This window comes from Neltuma alba, unplaced genomic scaffold (assembly GCF_004799145.2).
Source record: "Neltuma alba isolate B1F8T4 unplaced genomic scaffold, ASM479914v2 tig00010174_pilon, whole genome shotgun sequence".
In the NCBI taxonomy this organism is placed as follows: domain Eukaryota; kingdom Viridiplantae; phylum Streptophyta; class Magnoliopsida; order Fabales; family Fabaceae; genus Neltuma; species Neltuma alba.
The window spans coordinates 523,743-546,436 of record NW_021635117.1 but is presented as its reverse complement, the minus strand read 5'-3'; the positions used below and the strand labels follow the sequence as shown (position 1 = coordinate 546,436).

Sequence of the window (22,694 nt, the reverse complement as noted above, 5' to 3'; positions counted from 1 at the left end):
AAGAAGGATCATTTGGCATTAGGATGCTCGTGTTGGATATCTTAAATTGTTCAATTAGAGATATAGGGCTTGTTTGGATTAACTTATAAATAACTTTTCAAATATAATTTACGGAATACAAAGTAAGTATGTAAGGAGAGTTTTGTCTTAATTTATATGAACTTGTTTAAAAGTTTGTTTTAAACGGAGCTCCAAACAACCTTATAGATTCGTGGGATGATTGGATAAATTCAAATTCAATACCATAATAAATGCTGCCTAGAAAAAAAGATAAATTATATAAAAAACTCCTCTACTTTTTGATGAAAATTGTCATGTTAAATTAATAAAAGACATATGACATTCTATATGACATCTTATATAAGTTAATAATGTTATAAAATGTATTTATAAATAGAAATTCATAAAAGAGTCAAAACAAAATAATAGAAATCAGTTTTTTTTAATAGGTTACATCCCTATCCCAATTGAGAAATTTGGAAACATATAAATAAATTCATAAATATAAATGTTATGAAATTTTCAATTATGATAATCAATCACAAAAAATTAAAAGAATTGAGAAAATCAATTATTATAATTGAGAAATTGTCTAAGTAAAACAAAGCAATCGTGATGAACAATAATTTTCAATTAATACAATTTTTCAAAAAGAATATAATCTAAACATGAATATGCATGGGTTTTCTCTTTGCCTATTTTATTATTGTTTTCAAAACTTCAAACGCCTTAATTTGGTTGCTACTATTTATAAATTATCTGAATGGGGATTTGGGCACCCGAATCGCCATATGACTACAATAATCACAGAGGCTGGATAACAAATCTCATTAATGTTTAATGTGAGTGTGTGTTAATATAAGTGTTTATCATATTTATCATAAATAATTTTCCATATAAAATGACTAAATTGTTATGAAATTAACCAACAAAGAAAGTAGGTTAGAGAAGAGATGTAGATAATAGAATGAGAAAATGATATTGTATTCCTTTGATCACTTGCTTAATTTACCTCACAATACAATAACATGCCCTATTTATAAGTATAGTCTTACATATAGGTTACACTTATACTTAAATGACAGATCATGGATAATAAACCACATGAATGTGATTGGAGAGTAAGTTATAAGATTAAAGGCATAGTGGAGAAGTAATAGAGTAGTGGAAGTAGTGGGAGTTGATGAAGTTGAAGAGGAAGAGGAGATGGACATCCATATTTGATAATATTCATAACACTCTCCCTTGTGTGTCCATTATATAAGGGTGTGTCTCATTAAAAAACTTCAGCTAGGAAAAATCCTGTGGGACAAAAACCTAGCAAAAGAAAAAGAATATACATTCATTGATACACTTTGATGCTACCTCATTAAAAACCTTGTTAAGAAAACCCAATAGGAAAAACCATAGATAAGAAAAAAAGAGTACAGTATGTATTAACTCCCCCCTCGATAATATTAATTGATATCTTTGAGTTTGTGACATCCGATATCATGAACAAGCTTTTCAAATATTGTAATAAGAAGTAACTTAATGAATAAATCTCCTAGATTTTTATTTGAACAGATTTGCTAGATATATATTTCACCATCTTTTGAATATTATGAGACAAATACTCCATTTGGAATTACCAACATGTGGATCAGAAAAGAATCTTGAATTCTATTCCAATGTCTTTGTTGAAGAACTATATCTTACTAATAAGTTAAAAGCAAATAATATGTTAGGTCATGGGTAACTAATAAGATATGATATGGTACTTCTGAACCTATGATTTGGTACTTCTTGATCAAGTAGTTCTTGATCACCTTCTTGAAATCTAAAATGTTCTTTATTCACCTCCACAAATCTCACAACCATCAAAGTATATAATGGATGTAATTTATCGATATAAAAATACTTTAAGACCTTTGTTGTATCAATTATTTGATACCAAAAAATTTTCATTTCTCAAGTATTCAATTTGCAATCAAAGGCAAAACTTTGATCTTCCCAAGTCCTTCATTTCAAATTCTTTCTTGTAAACAATTTATAGCTTTTATGAGCTCTTCAAGAGTTCTGATAATATTTATGTTATCGATACAAATAAAAATTATAACAAACTCAAGTTAAGAATTTTTCATTAAAATATACGGGCAAATTGGATCATTTTTGTATCATTTCTTTAATCGATATTTACTTAGTTATATCACATATGCCCTGATTACTTCGATTCTCATAGAAACTTGTTTAACTTAATTAAGTATTATTCTCAAGAATTTGAATTGTATGCTTCTGGCAAATAAAATCTTTTAAGAAATTTCATATATTTTGATCCAGAACTATAAAATAAATGACACACACTGAAATTATTTTAATCTTCATCATATTTCATATACTAAAAGATTTTCTTATATATGCTTCTGGCATATTTTGGATCTTTTAAGGATTATTATGTAAATTTCACGATTTAATGATCATGAATGGGTCATAATAATATCTAATAGGCGCATTTCATAACTGCCAAACTATTCAAATATATAAAATTATATCCACCACAAAGTAATATGTCTCATCATAATCATTTTTGAAAATCTTTATTTTCACATAAACATCCATGTATTCTATAGAAACTTTATATTTCATATGTCTGGACTACAAGCTCATTTTCACATATCGAAATAATATTTTCATCACGTCTTTTTCCTTTTACTTTTCTTCTTGGCCAAATTTATATCCATTTTGTATGATAGATCTATGTGTAAGATCCTATTTTTATCACGTGATATTCTTATCAAAATCTTTATCGATAACTTTTATCTTTTCGATTCCATTTTTCTCTTGTGACATAACTTATTGAGATCTCTTTTTTTCTCTTCAGGTACCTGAATCTCTTCTGGGGTTTTACAATTAGTTATGTCTTGACACTCTTTTAGAGTATATGTCTCCTCAATATGACTTCTAAGTTGTGTACTCCTCTTTATTCAAGATATTTATATCGAAACTGATTAACCTCTCATGCTTCCAATATGTCTTATTTTTATTTATACTAACCAGAGCATTTTCAGCTAAAATAAGAGATTTAAAAATTTTCGTTTAGTTCAGTAAAATATTTTGTAGCATTTCATGAATACAATTTTGATGAACTTCTGATCCATACTGATATATTTGAGGATCTATATTTGATAGTAATAATACATTCCATGCATTCTCTTTTCCAACTACTCAATTTCTCCCTCTCATGTTAGGAAAACTTTGTCGAATAACAGTCAATTAATTATGCAGTACAAGTCTCCTAAATTCATTTGCTTCTTTTAGGAACATTATTTTGTTTTATATAGAGAGAAATAAGAAGAAAGAGGTTCTTACCCAACATATGTCCCAGCTTTCTTTAAATATCCATCTATGTGCATTGTGGTTAGTACCAATAAATATTGCACATTTCAATTTTTAGATAGAAAATATTTGACTCTTGACCAAAAGCCAATTTTATTGAGAGAATTTTGTTGCCTTGATATGTATAAGTGCTACAACATATTAAATTAAATATGCCAACACTAAAATGGAAAAACTTGTTCTCATAAATATTGATCCAGCTATTCACGGAGGCATTAACAAATGATTTTGCTAGATCAATTTGTTAAGCAGGCTTTTTAACATTAAAAGTCTGATATATAAATTCACTAGCATCTTTAAAATCAAGTTTTTAGAATCACATAAGCCATAAAAGTATTCAATATTTGATAGATGCATCTATATAAAATAGTCACATGTGTGATTGACATTAGTTTACAACTTGCAATTTGCAAGCATACATATGAGTTTAATATATTTCCAGAAATGTAGTGATCCATTCCAAAATAAAACATAACTAATGATATTTTATAATCAGTTTTCTTTAAGAATAAGTAGCATATACGAATTCTTAAAAATGTTGGCTATTTGGAAGAATCTTCTGGTTCTTCAATGGATATCAATACATAATCTTCAATAATTTGTTGCATCATATAGTTCAAGATAATCAAACAAGTCATGCCAATAATAAATCTATGTCAATAATAAATCTAATTAGATCAGTAAACTTCTGGTTTGTTGTATTATGTTTGTTTACCAACAATAAATTTTTCAATATAATATATGACCGATGATATCCATTTATAAAATTGATATAAAAAAAAATATATCCAATATCAACTCATACTTGTATTCCAATAGTCTCTCCTTAAGATTGAATCATTCAAACATGATTTCTTTATTCATATATTTCATAAATAGTTATGAGCATATGATAGATTAAGGCCAATAACTTATCCTTTACTTGGAAGCCCAAGTACTTCATAATTCTTATATACTTTGTCTACTCATTAAAAAAAAAATCATTAGTTCTTCTAGAATTATATTAATACTATTACATATAGTTCTTCTAGAACTATATAATTTTCGAGGAGTATGAAAGACAACTTTATTTCAATATATCATTAACATAATAACAAATAATTATAAGTATCATAGGTTTAACTTGCAATATATAGAGAAAACACAAAAATGTAAGAGAACTTTTAAAATGGACTTTTGAAAATAAAATACAAATCAAAGTTAACGTTCAAAACTTCTCAATATTGATCAAGATACTAAAGACATTTAAAATATTCAAAACTAATATTGAATCAGATCATATTAATAAGAGATACATAAACAAAATACAACTAAAGACATTTAAAATATTCAAAACTAATATTGAATCAGATCATATTAATAAGATATACATAAACAAAATATAACTAATATGATCTACTTAATTTTATATCACACTTATCAATATCATAATATCAAATTCTTATGACAATTAATTTCTTACAAATCACAATAAATTTAAAGACTAATAAAAATTATGTATATAGCTTTCTAGGCATATGGTTGTATCCCTTCTATTTTTATAAATATTTTAGACATCTTTCTTCATAACTTACTGCCTTCAAGCATTAGAATTACTTTTGATATTTTCATAATATCACATAGTCTTTTTGGCTTCACAACCATTTTTTTTAAAACATTTACTTTCAATGAATTGATACATATTTATCTATATGTCTTCTAGTCATATTATAACATTTGTTTATATTTTATCATATTGATCATAGGGCTATTACCAATTCTCCTATTATGATTTAATAGTCAAGCCCTAAGATTATTGTCTTTTTAGTTATCAGTTCCACTAGATACAATGTAATCATATTCTTTATCACTCTTATAGATATATTTCTTGCTTTTACTAGCACACTATCATTTTTTTTTAACCTTTTGGTCTTCCGGACCATAACAAAATTTTTAAAACTACGAAGTTATTTTGTATCGTTTAATTTTTAAACTATCAATCTTCAGAACTTTGATATAGATTATCAAATTGTGACAATCTTGTCATGTCATCTGTTACAACCATAAGATAGTCTTTTATCAAAGAATCATTAAAAAATGATATAGCTTCTGGCTATCTAATCACAAAATCAAGAGTATAATGGCCATTAGCCATTCATTTATATGTTTAACATTTTACTTTCTAAGACAACAATTAACTAATATCGGATATGATAATCATATATAGTAATATTATAGATGAATATAAACCTCATAGCAAATCAAGAAGTATAAGGATAATAGAATTATGAAAACATAGGAAAAGTAAGAAATAAAAATAAAAATTTTCATATCTTAATATGATGAATAAAATACTTAGTTACCAATGACTTAACAAGGTTAATATGCAAAACCATTATTTTCTCTAAATAAATTGAAGAAATCTTACCAAACTGCTCGGATTAAACTATTATCATTCAATGAACAAAACACCAACATGTATCAACTAAAAACTATAAACTCAAATGGTAAAGTCTCGGGTTGATAACGTGAACAAATAAAGTATATTGGAGAAGAGATGTAGATAATATAATGAGAGAATGATATTGTATTCCTTTGACCACTTTCTTCATTTACCTTACAATACAATGGCACGCCCTATTTATAGATATAGTCTTACACATATGTTACACTTATACTTAAATGATAGATAATGGATAATAAACTACATGAATGTGAGTGGGGATTAAGTTACAAGATAGTGGAGAAGTAATGGAGTAGTGAACGATTAATGCTTAGTAGAAGTAGTGGGAGTTGATGAAGTTGAAGAGGAAGAGGAAATAGACATTCATATTTGATAATATTCATAACATAAATAACAAATTTAATTATAGTCTCACCCGTCAATCGTGAAAATGGATCCAAAAGGTACTGAAGTTTTTCCTACCAGACAAATGGAGCGGAAGATGAAACGTCGTTTTTGTTTGACTTTAAATGTTTCCGGAAGTTGTTTTGAAAAATTAAAAAAAAATCATTAAAAATCCTGTGAAAATTTTTTATTGTATTCATATTGTGTTTGGGATTCAATAATGTAGGTCTAAACCATATGTTTAAAAATTCAATTATGAGACCATCAACCTAACACACATATTAAGGAGTGCTTGGATATATTTCTAAGAAAACCATAGCTTTAGCTTTTCTAATACTCCTGGAGGGAAGAAAAGAACTTTTCTAATTTTGTTTCTTAATTATACTGAAAATCTTATAAATTAATTTTATAAATCTATTTTCGAAAAATTATAAGCATAAATCAATTTTATTAAAAATGTGTTTCTCACCTAATCCAAACACATCATGGGATTCCCCTGATAAAAATGGTAGTGCCAGCTATTTGTTCGCCCTTTTAGTTTGACATTATATTGAATGTTGATTATCTTCCGCAATTATATTCTTGAAGACAACGTAAAGGGTATGTCTTTTTATTTGGAATTGACGTAACTATGAGAGATACACGCATCGGATGTGGAAGAATGCAATGCCTTTTGAGTGGGAAATCAAAAGCAAAAGAGAATAATATATTATTAGAATATTTGTTTCTAATAATATATTATTAGAATAACATTGCAGTCTTTTCATTTCTCCTGGCTATATGAGAGATCTATCTCTCCTTTTTGGGCGGCGTGTCTTTTCACTCCTTCTTTTAACTTGTCTGTACGTATCATTTGTTAATGTGAGTAGAATAGAGTTGACGTGGAAAATATCACATCGATAAAACTAGGTTTAATAATAGATATATTTATGTAAAGTAGAAAGACCCTTAAATTTAAGTTATAAGGTTGAGTTAAAATATAATGTCATTCACTCTTTCTTTTCCATTTGTTCTCCCTCCATTATTGAGCTTCGCTCCCTGTTCCCAACATTATTCGTAAAAAAATTAGCTTTTAGTCATGAATAATCTCTGAGCCTCTCATTGTGCCTGTCATTCCAGCATCTATTAAAGCAGTTGGGTTGTTTCTTTATGCCTTACATCAGGAGTGAAAGCATCTTTTACGTACAGTGAATTTTAACTTTGATACATTCAATAATTGAAAGGATCGGATACAAATTGAAGGACATCCTCGGAGTTTCGGTGATGATCTCCGTTGATGAGCACTATGATATTTATCACATAATAAAATTTATGTTATGAATATTGTGTGGATGTCCATTTACCCCCTGTTTTTCATCTTCTCCAAGTAACTTCCATTACCTCCACCATCCATTACTCCTCCACTACCCATTACTCCTCCACTACCCATTCACTCTTGTAACTCACCTCCATTCACATTCATGGGATTGATTATCCACTATTTGTTATTTAAGAACAATTGTAACCTATTTGTAAGACTATGCCTATAAATAGGGCATGTCATTTGTGTTGTAATGCAAGTGAAGAAATACAAAAGCAATCTCATTCTCTTGTCTTCATCTTTCTACTTTTGTGGTTTCATTTTTGGTTCTATTTCATAACACGTTATCAGCACGAGACTCTACCATCAGAGTTCATGGTTTCTAGTTGATGCACGTTGATGTTTTGTTCGTTGAATGAAGATAGTTTGATCCGAAAGTTTGGTAAGATTTCTCCAATTTATTTAAAGCAAATGATGGTTTTGCATATTAACCATATTGATTCATTGGCAATCGAATATTTTATTCATCATATTGAGATATGAAAATTTTTATTTTTTATTTCTTTTCTTATATTTTTATGATCCTACTATCCTTAATACTCCTTGATTTGCTATGAGGTTTATGTTTATCTATAAAATTACTATATATGATTATCATCTCTGATATTGGTTAATTGTTGTCTTGGAAAGTAGAATGTTAAACATATAAATGAATAGCTAATAGCCATTATATTCTTGATTTTGTGATTAGATGGCTAGAAGCCACATCACATTTTGATGATTATTTAATAAAAGACTATCTTATGGTAGTAACAGATGGCATGACAAGACTGTCACAATTTGATAATGTATATCAAAGTTCTGAAGATTGATGGTTAAAAACTCACGATACAAAAGAACTTCATAGTTCTAAAAATTTGTTATAGTCCGAAGACTAATATTTGAGAAAATTGATGGTGTGCTATTGAAAGCAAGAATATATTCATAAGAGTGATAAAGAGTATATCACATTCTATCAGTGGAACTGATAACTAAAAGGACAATAATCTTGGGGCTTGGCTATTGAATCATAACAGCAGAATTAGTAATAGCCCTATGATCAATATGATAAAATTATGAATAACTGTTATAATATGACCAGAAGTCATATAGACAAATATGTATCAGTTCATTGAAAAGCAAATGTTAAAGAAAATGGTTGTGGAATAAAAAAGATCATGTGATATTATGAAAATATCGAAGCTAATTTTAATGCCTGAAGGCAGTAAGTTGTGAAGAAAGATAGATATCCAAAGTATATATAAAAATAGAAAACATATAAGTATATGCCTAGAAGGCTATGTGTATAATGTTTAATTTTTATTGGTCTTTAAATTTATTGTGATTTGTGAGAAACAAATGTTATAAGAATTTGATATTGTAATATTGATAAGTGTGTGATATAAAACTAAATAGATCAAATAGACTCAAGAGTTACTAGTTATATTTTGTTTATTTATATCTTATTTATGTGATCTGATTTAATATTAGTTTTGAACATTTTAAATGTCTATAGTACCTTGATTAATATTGAGAAGTTTTGAACATTAAGTACTTTACTTTTAAAAGTTCATTTTAAATGTTCTTCATCATTTTTTTGTGTTTTCTATGTGTCTTGTAAGTTAAATCTATGATACTCATAATTATTTGTTATTATGTTAATAATATATTGAAATAGAGTTGTCTTTCATATTCCTCTTAAATTATATAGTTCCTGAAGAACTAGATGTAATAGTATTAATATAGTTCCAGAAGAACTAATACTAATTTTTCTTTATGAGCAGACAAAGTATTGATAGTGAAAAATATGACCCATAGATCTATATCACAGCTTTGGTTCTCCAAAGAGTGTAAATGTTATAGTATAATTGGATCAAAGTCCATAACTATATATGAACTAGGAAGTACTTAGGCTTCTAAGCAAAAGATAGGTTATTGGCTTTAACCTATTTTATGCTAGCAGCTATTTATGAAATATATGAATAAATGAATCATATTTGAATGACTCAATCTTGAGGGAAAAACTGTTGAAATACAAATATGAGTTGATATTGGATATATTTTTCATATCAATTTCATAAATGGATATCATCAATCATATATTATATTGAAAAGTTTATTATTGGTAACGAAACATGATACAGTAAACCAGAAGTTTACTGATATAATTAGATTTATTTTGCATGACTTGTTTGATCATCTTAAACTATATAATTATTGAAGATTATGTATTGATATCCATTGAAGAACCAGAAGATTCTTCCAAATAGCCAACATTTTTAAGAATCCGTATGTGCTGCTTGTTCTCAAAGAAAATTGATTATAAAATATCACTAGTTATGTTTTGTTTTCGAATGGATCACTATATTTCTGGAAATATATATGGGCCCATTTAGAAGCACATAAGCCATACAAGTATTTAATATTTGATAGATGCATCTATATAAAATGGTAAGATGTGTGATTGATATTAATTTGCAACCTGAAGTTTGCAAGATTATTTAGATAAATATTTCCAGACTATGTGATTCCCAAAACTTGATTTTAAAGATACTAGTGAATTTATATATCAGGCTTTTAATGTTGAAAAGCCTGCTTAACAAATTGATCTAGCAAAATCATTTGTTGATGCCTCCGTAAATAGCTTGATCAATATTTATGAGAACAAATTTTTCCATTTTAGTGTTGGCATATTTGATATATTGCAGCACTTATAGACATCAAGGCAACAAAATTCTCCCAATGAAATTGGCTTTTGGTCAGGAGCAAGATATTTTCCATCTAAAGATTGAAATGTGCAATATTTATTCTTACCAATCTACCACAATGCACATAGATGGATATTTAAAGAACGTTGGGACATATGTTGGGTAAGAACCTCCTTCTTCTTGTTTGTTTTTAAATGGAACAAAATAATGTTCCTAAAAGAAGCAAATGGATTTAGGAGACTTATACTACATAATTAGTTGACTGTTATTCGACAAAGTTTTCCTAACATGAGGGGGAGAAATTGAGTAGCTGGAAAAGAGAATGCATGGAATGCATTATTACTATTAAATATAGATCCTCAAATATATTAGTATGGACCAGAAGTTCATCAAAATTGCATTCATGAAATATTACAAAATATTTTACTGATTTGAATGAAAATTTTTAAATCTCATATTCCAGCTAAAAATGCTCCAATTATTTTAAATATTAAGACATGCCAGAAGCATGAGAGGTTAATCGGTTCCAATATAAATATCTTGAATAAAGAGGAGCATACAACTTAGAAGTTATATTGAGGAGGCATGTACTCTAGAAGAGTGTCAAGACATAACTAATTGTAAAACTCCAGAAGAGGTTCAGGTACCTGAAAAGGAAGAAAGAGATCTCAACAAGTTATGTCACAAAAGAAAAAATGGAACCGAAAAGGTAAAGTTATCGACAATGATTTTTCATAAGAATATCACGTGATAAAAAGAGGATTTTACACATAGATCTATCATGCAAATAGAGATAAATTTGGCCAAGAAGAAAAGAAAAAGAAAAATACGTGATGGAAATATTGTTTCGATATGTGAAAATAGGCCTGCAGTCCGAACAAATAGAATATAAAGTTTCTATAGAATAGATAGATGTTTATATAGATTTTCACAAATGATTATAATGAGACATATTACTTTGTGGTGGATATCATTTTGCATATTTGAATAGTCTGGCATTATGAAATGTGCCTGCTAGATGACCCCTGGATGAGGATCATTAAATAGTAAAATTTACATGATAATCCTTGAAGGATTCAAAAATATGCCAGGAGCATATATAAGAAAATCTTTCAGTATATAAAATATTATGAAGATTAAAATAATTTCAGTATGTATGATCCATTTTATAGTTTTGAATCAAAATATATGAAATTCCCTAAAGAATTTCACTTGCCAGAAGCATACAATTTAAGTTCTTGAGAACAAAGATTAAGTTAAATAAGTTGCCAGAAGCAATCAGGGCGTATGTGGTATAACCGACTAAGTAAATATCGGTTGAAGAAATGATATAAAAATGATCCAATTTGCCCATGTATTTTTATGAAAAGATTTGAAAGCGAGTTTGCTATAATTGTTTATGCTGATGATAAAAATATTATTGGAACTCCTGAAGAGCTTACAAAAGCTATGGATTGCTTAAAGAAAGAATTTGAAATGAAGGGCTTGAAAAGAACAAAGTTTTGCTTCGAATTGGAAATTAAATACTTGAGAAATGAAGATTTTTGTGTATCAAATAATTGATACAAGAAAAGCCTTAAATTATTTTTATATGGATAAATCATATCCATTATATACTTTGATAGTTGTGAGATTTGTGGAGGTGAATAAAGAACTTTATATATTTTGAGAAGGTGATGAAGAACTACTTGGTCCAGAAGTACCAAATCATAGATCCAGAAGTACTATATCATATCTTATCAGTCATGCATGACATCACATATCATTTGCTGTTAACTTACTGGTAAGATATAGTTCTTTACCAAAGACACTGGAATAGAATTCTAGATTCTTTTCTGATTCACATGCTGGTAATTCCAAATGGAGTATTTATCTCACAATATCCAAAAGATGGTGAAATATATATCTAGCAAATTCGTTCAAATAAAAATCTAGCAGATTTGTTTACCAAGTCACTTCCTTGTACAACATTTGAAAAGCTTGTTCATGATATCGGATGTCGTAGACTCAGAGATATCAACTGATATTACCAAGAAGGGGAGTTAACACATGCTGTACTCTTTTTCCCTGACTATGGTTTTTATCCCATTGGGTTTTTCCTAGTAAGGTTTTTAATGAGGCAGCACTGAATAGCATATCAATAAATGTGTATTCTTTTTCTTCTTCTAGGTTTTTATCCCACGGGGTTTTTCCTAGTTGAAGTTTTTTTAACGAGGCACATATTTGTATAATGGACTTCCAATGGGGAGTGTTATGAATATTGTGTGGATGTCCATTTACCCCTTGCTCTTCATCTTCTCCAAGTAACTTCCACTACCTCCACCATCCATTACTCCTCCACTACCCATTACTCCTCCACTACCCATTCACTCTTGTAACTCACCTCCATTCACATTCATGGGATTGATTATCCACTATTTGTCATTTAAGAACAATTGTAACCTATTTGTAAGACTATGCCTATAAATAGGGCATGTCATTTGTGTTGTAATGCAAGTGAAGAAATACAAAAGCAATCTCATTCTCTTGTCTTCATCTTTCTACTTTTGTGGTTTCATTTTTGGTTCTATTTCATAACAATTTACACTATTTAGATATAATTTTAATGGTTTAAATTTAAAATATTTAACTGATATTTTTAAATAAAAATTATTTTTAAAAAAACTTACAGTTAATAGATCATATTTATTTGGATGATGTGCCTATTAAAAAAAGTTTTAAAGAAACAAATATATAAAAATTAAATTTCAAATGCTCATATTAAATTTAAACAGTTTAAATTTGATGAGCATTAAAGTGCTCTTCATTATGATGAATGGGTGCTCTTCACTACAATGAATATCAAAATTGGTTCCGATGCGCAGGATGTGCAAACTAACATTAAACCATTTGATAATATTTATTAGTATTATTGCAATCAGAATTTAAGCACTGTGCTTTTGTCAGAAAATTTTTGCATGCTTCTAAACTATCAAGTCATTTGTATTCTATCCAATAAGAATGCTCTAACTAAAGATCAGGGGCACTTGAACGGTGCTTCCTTCCTCAATACTTAAAGAAACGCCGTCCATGAAGTGGGGAGATAGTCTGAGACCAAACGAAGAGAGAGGTGAGAGGGTCTAAGAAAGTATAAAGAAAGGAGCACCAAAAGAAATTACAAAATTCTTTGAATAAAATTTAAAATAATATGAGTTGGAGCATTCTTACTGGGCAGAGTACAAATGAGTTGACACTCTAGCAGCATGCAAGAATTACTCCCTTTATGAATCTGAAATAAGGTCATGATTTGGTGAATGCTTTGCTGATGAGCAACATTTCCCTAAGTTATGGCTCAGCTTTCACGATTAACACTTATTACTTTTAGTTTTTAATATAAGACCTGGATAATTAACTTAAAAAGATTTAAAAAGTTATTAAATTATTTAATTATAGTATATATTATATTATCTTTTTAAAAATATTTATGTATATTATTAGATTATATTGATTTATAAATGAGGCAAATTAGTTTGAAAAAACCAATAAATATAAATACTTTAAATTAAGGGTTAATTCAAATTTTAGTCTCTTAAATTTGCTTTTATTTTGGTTTTGATCCCTCAAATTTTAGATCATAGATTTTGGTTCCTTAAATTTCTTTTTATTTATAATATTTGTCCCTATAATCCAATAAAAATTTGAACCATTTAACCTTTTGAGAAACTAAAACTTATGATTTGAAACTTGAGAAATCAAAACAAAAATGAGCTAAAATTTGAAGGACCGAATATTATATTAACCATTAAATTAATTTAATAATTTTTTTAATCTCCTCAAATTATTTAACTGGGTCTCTGACCGGAGGTAGTGTCACGTAGCAAGCAGCTTATACTGGTTAATTATATCCCAGCCATAGAGATTAAACAACTTAAGAATTGCAATAACAGAAAGAGGATTTACTTTCCTATAATCACATAATGTATATAACCTATATATATATATATATAAAAATAGAAAACTCTCATTAAACACTTGATTTTGTCGGTTATGTGATTTCGTGCGTACAATTCAAAATGCCCTTTCTTTAGAAGTTATGGATCTCATGTACATATTATTCTTCAAATATTTATCTGTACCTTATATATATCCACAGTCATCAAGCTTACCATAGCCACCTTGATTCTTTAACTTGTACTTACTGTAAGTATCAATATTAGGTATCCGTGTAAAAAATGAAATGAAATAATAAAAATTTCAACCTATATTTTTATATGGATTTGTGAGAATAAATCCCATTTTAGAGAGCTGAGATAGAATTAAATAAAAATAAAAAGAATGAGATAGAGTCCAGCGGAAAATATAGCATGGAGGCCTGCAGTGGGTCAAACCCTTCAAGGGCATAAAAAATAATAGGTTTCGACAATCATATGCGACAAACAATACAGTTTTCATTGGCAATCAATCAATAATTAATATTTATCGATAATTTTGAGTTCAATTCAAATCCTATATATGGCAGAACTAACAAGGACAAATTAAAAAAAGGGTGATCAGTAACATTTAAATAGCATAATTTAATTCGAATTAGATGTGAGAAATTATGTTATGAAGTGCTCCACACCAAGGTGCCGAGTCTATTCTAACACAAAATACATAATCATCTATCATTGACTCTGACTTACAAAAAAAAAAAGAAGAAGAGAGAAATCTATAATTCACTGAATAAATTATGATTTAAGAATATAATATTTATTGACTCTGAAGAATGCAAATTTTTGATGACTTATTTAATTTCAAAACAAAATTTTCCAGGAACAATAGAAGTCAAACAAAAACCACGCTTCATCTGCACCATTTGTCAGGCCCAAAAAAAAAAAACGAAAACTTCATTTGCTATTTGATCATTTTTACATAGAAAATTATTTATGATAAATATTAGAAACACTTACATTAACACATACACGTGTATTAGTCTTTTAGGAATTCTACCTCTCACACTAGGCATCTTGCTCCGCCTCAGGTTATTGAATCCTTCAAAATAAGCGAAAATAAAAACAAAGACAAACTAGAAAAAGACCAGAAAAGAGAAAAGGATCCATCGTCTGTACCATTATTTTTTGCTTCAACAATTGCTTCAAGAAAGGATACGTAAAAGTCAAACAAAAACAAGGCATAATGACATCCTCTGCACCCTTCGGATATCACAACAACCCAATATTGAAATTGATGGACTTGCACCTTCCAACAAATTTCCTTTCATCTCGAACGATCAAAACCTCAGAACATAGCTTCCCCACTACGATTAGTGCAGCCATATGGCGATTCAGGTGGTCGCATCATCATCATCATCATCATCTTCATCATCACCCCCTAGCTTCACCAACGGAACAAAGTATAGATATGATGTTTTTCTGAGTTTCAGAGGCGAAGATACTCGCCAAACCTTCACTGTGCCTCTCTACGATGCTTTGCGATGCAACGGAATCAACGCCTTCATTGATGACAAGAAGCTTGGGAAAGGGGAAGAGATCTCACCTACGCTTCTTAAAGCCATTGAGAGATCAAGGATTTCCATTATTGTCTTCTCTAGGAACTATGCTACTTCCACATGGTGCTTAGAGGAACTCGCCCACATCGTTTGGTGCAAGAAGGAGAAGAACCAGTTGGTTATGCCCATCTTTTATAAGGTGAATCCGTTGGATGTTCAGTATCAAAGAAATAGCTTTGAGGAAGCCATGGCTGATCTTGAACATAGTTTCCATGGCAACTTGAAGAAAGTGCAAAAATGGAGGTCCGCTTTGTCTGAAGCTGCAAGCTTATCATCAACATGGCTTTTCGATGATGGGTAAGTGCTTTCTGCTGATATGATTTTCAAATAATCTCGGGTTAATATAATTTTTGTTCCCTCAAGTTTGTCTCCTTTTTTGTTTTGATCTCTCAAATTTCAAACCATCAGTTTTGATCTCAAATTTATTTTCATTTAAAATATTGATCCCATAATATAACAAAGATTGGGACTATTTTGCTTTTAGAGGGACTAAAATCTATAGTTTGACATTTGAGGAACTAAAACCAAAATGAGGATAAATTTGAGGGACTTAAGATTATATTAATTCCCATAATCTATTAGTGATTGCTCATGATATTGAACATAGTTTTGTTCTTGCAATTGGAAGGTGAATCTCTACAAGCCTGGGATATTAAAAATTGTTTTCATTTCGAAATCTATTCTCTTTTTTTTTTTTTTTGAGTCTTTTAAGTAAATTTAAAATTTGTTTTTTAACATAAGTATTTTTAATTTCATTTTCAACTTCAATACTTGAAATCATATAAGTAATATTTTATTTATTAAGTGCTATTATGATTATTATTGGATTGGTGTAATTCCAAAGGCTAACTAATTTCTTTTCTGCATCAACACTGAGCATGTGAAATTTTTTAGAAGTTGAGTAGCAGATATGTTACTAAGCAGACAATCAATTATTCAAATGATATTGATAGTTGTACTGTTTTCTTTTAAAAGCTTATGAATCCAATTCCTATTCTACTTTGGAATGCAATACTATATTGGACGTTGATATATGAATACAAGTGACCTAGACTTTTGAACAAGTAAGATATGTCTTCTTGTATGCATATTTTACTTAATTTAATTTCAAATACATATCAATTATACTTTTCATGTTTTGTGCATACGTTATCGTAGCCTGGTATAAATTTTATGTTCGATGTATAAAATGATTTTTATGACTACCGTATTTAAAAATTTCTTTTTGTTTAACATTTTTTTATTTTGCATATACCTTCCTTTTATCCTATTCTTTTAAATTTTACTTAAATCTTACTATTTGATCCGCAAATATTTCATAGCTAGGTTTGTGAGTTGAAGTAAAAAAGAATAAACATTTGCACAGAGAGGATGAAAAATTTGAGAGCTTACTGATTTTAAGGCTATCAATTAAGAATCACAATAATATTTTATTGAAAAATATGCGATAAACGACAAAAAAAAGAAACGTAAAAGAAGACATATAGCACGAATTATATCATCTCATGAAACTAAAACCATAACTTTTGCTTCTTTAGAAACCAAGTCAAGTTCATTGAAGGAATTGCCAAATATGCATATGCTATGCTGCCTCCTAAACGCTTTCATAACACTGATCATATGGTTGGACTTGAGCCTCGCGTAGAGGAGGCGATGTCACTTTTGAATCAATCTAATGATGCTGTTTGTATGTTGGGAATCCATGGAACTGGTGGAGTTGGCAAAACAACCCTTGCAAAAGCTATTTATAATTCAATCTTCCACCAATTTGAAGGTTCATGTTTTCTGTTTGATGTGAAAGGAGTATCAAAGAAATACAAGGGCATTGTTCGCCTTCAACAAACATTTTTATCAGAGATTCTTGAGGAGAAGAGGATGAAGTTTGCTAGTGTTGATGAAGGAATATCAAAAATAAAACATAGACTCTCTCATAAAAAGGTTTTCTTGGTTCTTGATGACATTGATGAGGTTGAACAGTTAGAACAGCTTGCAGGGGGATGTGATTGGTTTGGTCGCGGAAGCAAGATCGTTATAACAACAAGAAATAAGCAAGTGCTAATTGCATGTAATGTTAAGAAAACATATGAAATGAAGAAGCTAAATCAGCTTTACTCTCTTGAACTCTTCTGTTGGTATGCGTTTTGTACAAGCCAACCTCCAAAAGATTATAAAAATATGTCCATTCATGTGATAAGGCATGTACATGGCCTTCCTCTCGCTTTAAAATTAATCGGCTCCAATTTGGCACATAAAAGCATTGAGGAATGGAGATCTATATTGAAGCAGTATGATGAGATTCCAGAAAGAACAATTCATCATGTATTGAAAATAAGTTATGATTGCTTACAAGATGGTGCTAAGCATATTTTCTTAGATATTGCTTGTTTCTTTAGAGAGGAGGAATTTGAATTTGTTGAGGCAATACTAAAAGCTTGTGATTCTGGGGCAAGGTTTTATATCGAGGTTCTTGTTGACAAATCTCTAGTAACCATTGCTGATAATGGTTACTTGTACATGCATGATCTTATACAACAAATGGGTAGAGAGATTGTTAGGCAAGAAGCACCATCAGATCTTGGCAAGCGCAGTAGATTATGGTATTATGAAGATGTTCTCAAAGTACTACATGAAAATTTAGTAAGATTCTAATTCTTATATGTTTCATTTTACATGTACTGTTCACGATACATTAATTGTCCAATTTGGCCATATCAAACATTGTTACATCGTTGGTCTTAAATTACAGGGAGGCAACAATATTGAAGGAATAATACTAGATCCACCTCAGGAAGAAGAAGTGAAGTGCAGTGATTTAGCCTTTGAGAAGATGAATAATCTTAGAATTGTCATTATTCGCAATACCCGATTCTTAACATGTCCTAAATATCTTCCAAATAGTTTAATATTACTTGATTGGCAGGGGTATCCTTCTGTGAATTTGCCTCCAGATTTTTCTCCTCCGAAGCTGGTTTGCCTCAAGATATGCGGAAGTCCTTTCAGCTTAGAGCATTCATTCGAGGTACACTTTCTTTCTCTCTTTATTCTTCGGTCAAATTTCTTCAACCATAACTTCATTCTAATGATAAAGAATAAATTACTTGAACAGCCGTTCTATTTCTTCGGACTACTTATTAACCTTTAAAATATTTCTTAAATACGCACAAATCTCCAAAAAATTTTTTAAAATAATCAATCTTCAAATAATGGGGGAAAATCCCACAAAAGGAACATAGAAATTACTAAATCCCAAATCATGATTGTTTCCTACAATTTAACAAAATTTTAACTACACTTGACTGTCAAATAACAATATATTTTTTTATAAAAATATTTGATTTAGTAATTTTCAGGTTTCTTTCATGAAATTCTTAAATATAATACAGCTTTAGTTTTGTTTTTTATTTCATCTGAATGAAGCAATAGACACGCATTGCTTATCACAATAATAACTCAAATGAAGAAAAAATATTTAGAAATTTTAAAACTTGTGATTGAAAAAATATTTAGGACCGGATGAGTATTTTATATCATTCCATTCTATTTCATTCCAATCCTTTATTTGAACCAGACGGCCTGAATATCTGTTATTAACTACAGTTAATTTAAGTAATCTCATTTTTGCTTTGCAGAATTTTGAATACTTGACATATTTGGATTTCTCAAAGTGTGAATTCATAACTGAAGTACCTGACATGTCTCAATTTCAAAACTTAAAAACATTAAGCTTCCGTGAATGTCACAATCTGGTCAAAGTTCATGATTCTGTGGGATCTCTCTGTAAGCTTGTCGAATTAAACGTTAGTAAGTGCATCAAACTTGCAAGCTTTCCACAGGAAATCAAGATGCCATCTCTTCAAGTTCTTAATTTCAATAATTGCAAGAGTCTTGACTACTTCCCACACATCGTTGGAAACATGGATCCATTAATGTATGTTTATGCAGAAGGCAGCGCTATTAATAAGCTCCCATCTTCTATTGGAAATCTTCCAAAGCTTGATATTTTAAGTTTAAGATCTTGCGAAAAGCTTAGGGAGCTTCCGAACAGCTTATTGACATTGCATAATCTTGGAGTGCTTCTATTAGGAGGTCTAAAACCTCATGGGAGAAAATCTCTGAAGAAATTAATGCAAGAGAGCCAACCACCAACTATTAGCTGCACAAACATAGACCGCTTGGATCTCCATAACTGTGGTCTATTAGATGAAGATCTTCACCTAACTCTGAAATGTTTTCAGAATATGAGAGACTTGAATCTATCAGGAAATGATTTTGTGTCCCTTCCTGAGTGCATTAAGGACTGTGTTCATTTGTGGAAACTACAAGTGAGTGACTGCAAGAGACTTAGAGATATACCTGAGCTGCCATCAAGTTTAGGGGACATAACGGCAGAGAATTGCACATCATTAACCACAGAGTCTTCAGGCCATTTATGGTCTCAGGTTTTTCTCATTCTTTTTCTATTTTCTTATTTTCAATATGAGTTAATATTATTTTTGTTGATCCTTACAGTTTGATCAAAATTTTAATTTTGATCCATGTAGTTTTAAATGATTGGTTTGGTCCCTATCGTTTTATAAGGACTTAGTTTTAGTATAGGGACCAAAATAAAACTTAATAAAAGTATAGGAATCATTCATTAAAGGGCTAAGGTGCATATATATTTGTCTTGGAAATTTTCACTTAGGAGCGCCCTGGCATTTTTTTCGTGCAAGTTTATCTCAAAAATTTAAAATTGTAGCAATTTTGTCTCCTACCATTAAAAATATTAATAGTCAATGTCACTATTTTAATAGTCAATGTTAGTTTTTAAATGATAGGGGACAAAATTACTACAACTTTAAACTTCTAAGACAAATTTACTTTTAAAAAGACTTTTGTGCTCCCCGCACTTCATAGTGAAAACTTTGGGAGCAAATTTGTATCTTAACCCTTCTTTAAACTCAAGGCCAAGTAATTATGAAACTATAGGAACCAAAACCAACAATTTGAAATTACAAAGATTCAAATTAAAATTCAATCAAACTATCAGGATTAATAACAGTATTAAGCTTTTGAAGATTATTTTGAATCCTGAAGATGCCTTTGGTCACAATTGTTTGGATAAATTAGGCCATAAAGTGCAATCGCATGGCTATCTGGATGCCAGCAACAACATATCCAGGTTGGTTTGACCATTGCTGTAAAGGAGACACATTGTCTTTTTATGTTCGTGGCAAAAATTTTCCTCGTGTTGTAGCTGCATTTGAGACGGGGAAGGCGAATAGAAGTGAGAGATACAGCTTTTATGTTTTTATGAGCATAAATGGTAGTCAAAAAATGCCATGGATGCAAAGTGATTTTCCTATTGAAGTAGAAGGAGGCCGTGTTTTGGTTTCTTATGGTAAACAAGGCCATATGCTTTTCTCTGATCTACTGGGTGAATTTTCAGAAGAAGAGTTGGAAGGACTTAATAAGTCTCTTCAATTGGATTGGAATGATGTGGAAATACAAGTTACATCTCGCACAGATGATATAGCCATAGTTAACTGTGGAGTTTATGTTGACAAGAAGCAAACAAACATGGGGAATGTACAGTTCAAGTCTCCCTTTCCTTCAAGAGCTTCACGGAAACGAAAGGCCATGGCCTCTCATCCTAACGAACCACCCAAGAAGCGCTTGAGAAAGTTCAATAACGCAGTGAAGGATAAGGTGAGAAGGTACTTTCTACTGATAATCGTTTATCATAAACTTTTAATTTTATTATTCTGAATTTTGTTTCCTATTCATGTATTGCAGGAGAGCTAAGCCACGCCAAAATTTTTATTCGTGGAACAAGATGTTTCCCCCCCAGTGGGTAAGCATATGTGGAGATTTTTGTATGGTTAGGTACTACCTTCTCCGGTTTTTAATATAAGATCTAGTTGACTAATTTGATGATATTCAAGAAGTTGAATAAATTAAACATTTGTATTTATCATTCTTCTCTAAACTAATTTGCCTGACATATAAACTGATAATATATAATCTAATAATGAACATAAGTCTTTCAAAAGATTATATAACATATGCTATAATTAAGTCATTATTTAATTTTTTAATCTTCCTAAATTAGTTAAATTTGCTTTATATTTAGGAGTGGAGCTAATATCAAATATTATATTTGCTCACCAACTATTTGTCAATGATCTGATGTGACGTATGATCATTTTTTTGTATGCATTATCATAGTAATTTTGTTTTTTGGCCAGCATAATGAATTGGTTTTCCGTGGCATTTATTATAAATTCTTGGTGAGCATTATTGACCCAAAAAAATAGATTCTTGGCAGAAGTGTTAAAGGAAAAAACTTAGTTTCTTCAATCATACATAGCCATGTGTCTCTTGTTGCTTCATATGTATTGGTAATTAAATACTATTAAATGCTAATATTAAAAAAAAAAAGACACATGATCATGTGCGATTAGAAAACTTAACATAATAAATTTAAGTAAGTATTTTTAATTATTAAAATACCCTTTTAGTTTTAAATGCATAAGCTGGGTAAGTAATTAATTTTGGCACTACATATTGACCTTAATTCATTTTTCCCTCATATTCATTATTTTTTCTAAAACTAATTTTTCTAACTTATAAACTCATATATAATATAATATTATATAAGAAGCAATTTAGTGAGATCACTTCGGCCAAAAAGAGTTTACTGAGATCACACCACATTGGTTAAAACTAAGTAATTTATTTATTTTTTTTAGTTTATTTAAATTAGTTAATTAACTCTTATATTAAGAATCAAAAGATTAATTCATTGTTAGTACTTAGTATCATTTCATGGGGATTCAAATGCCCCTTACCTCCTAAAAATGTTCATTAATTTCATTTATAGTATTACATCTCATAGCTCCCAACAGATATTATTTTTAATATACAATTATTCTAATT

General features: G+C 29.6%; 1 protein-coding gene across 1 annotated transcript; it reads left to right on the top strand.

Annotated features, from left to right (window-relative positions):
* The first annotated feature begins 15,543 nt into the window (after window positions 1-15,543).
* Window positions 15,544-21,605, top strand: LOC114754640 (TMV resistance protein N-like). The gene is made up of 7 exons (XM_028943434.1): window positions 15,544-16,073; window positions 17,315-18,413; window positions 18,523-18,795; window positions 19,406-20,215; window positions 20,886-20,937; window positions 21,205-21,464; window positions 21,552-21,605. The coding sequence occupies exons 1-7, from the start codon at window positions 15,544-15,546 to the stop codon at window positions 21,558-21,560; spliced, it is 3,033 nt and encodes a 1,010-aa protein (XP_028799267.1). The 3' UTR covers window positions 21,561-21,605.
* Window positions 21,606-22,694: the final 1,089 nt, after the last annotated feature.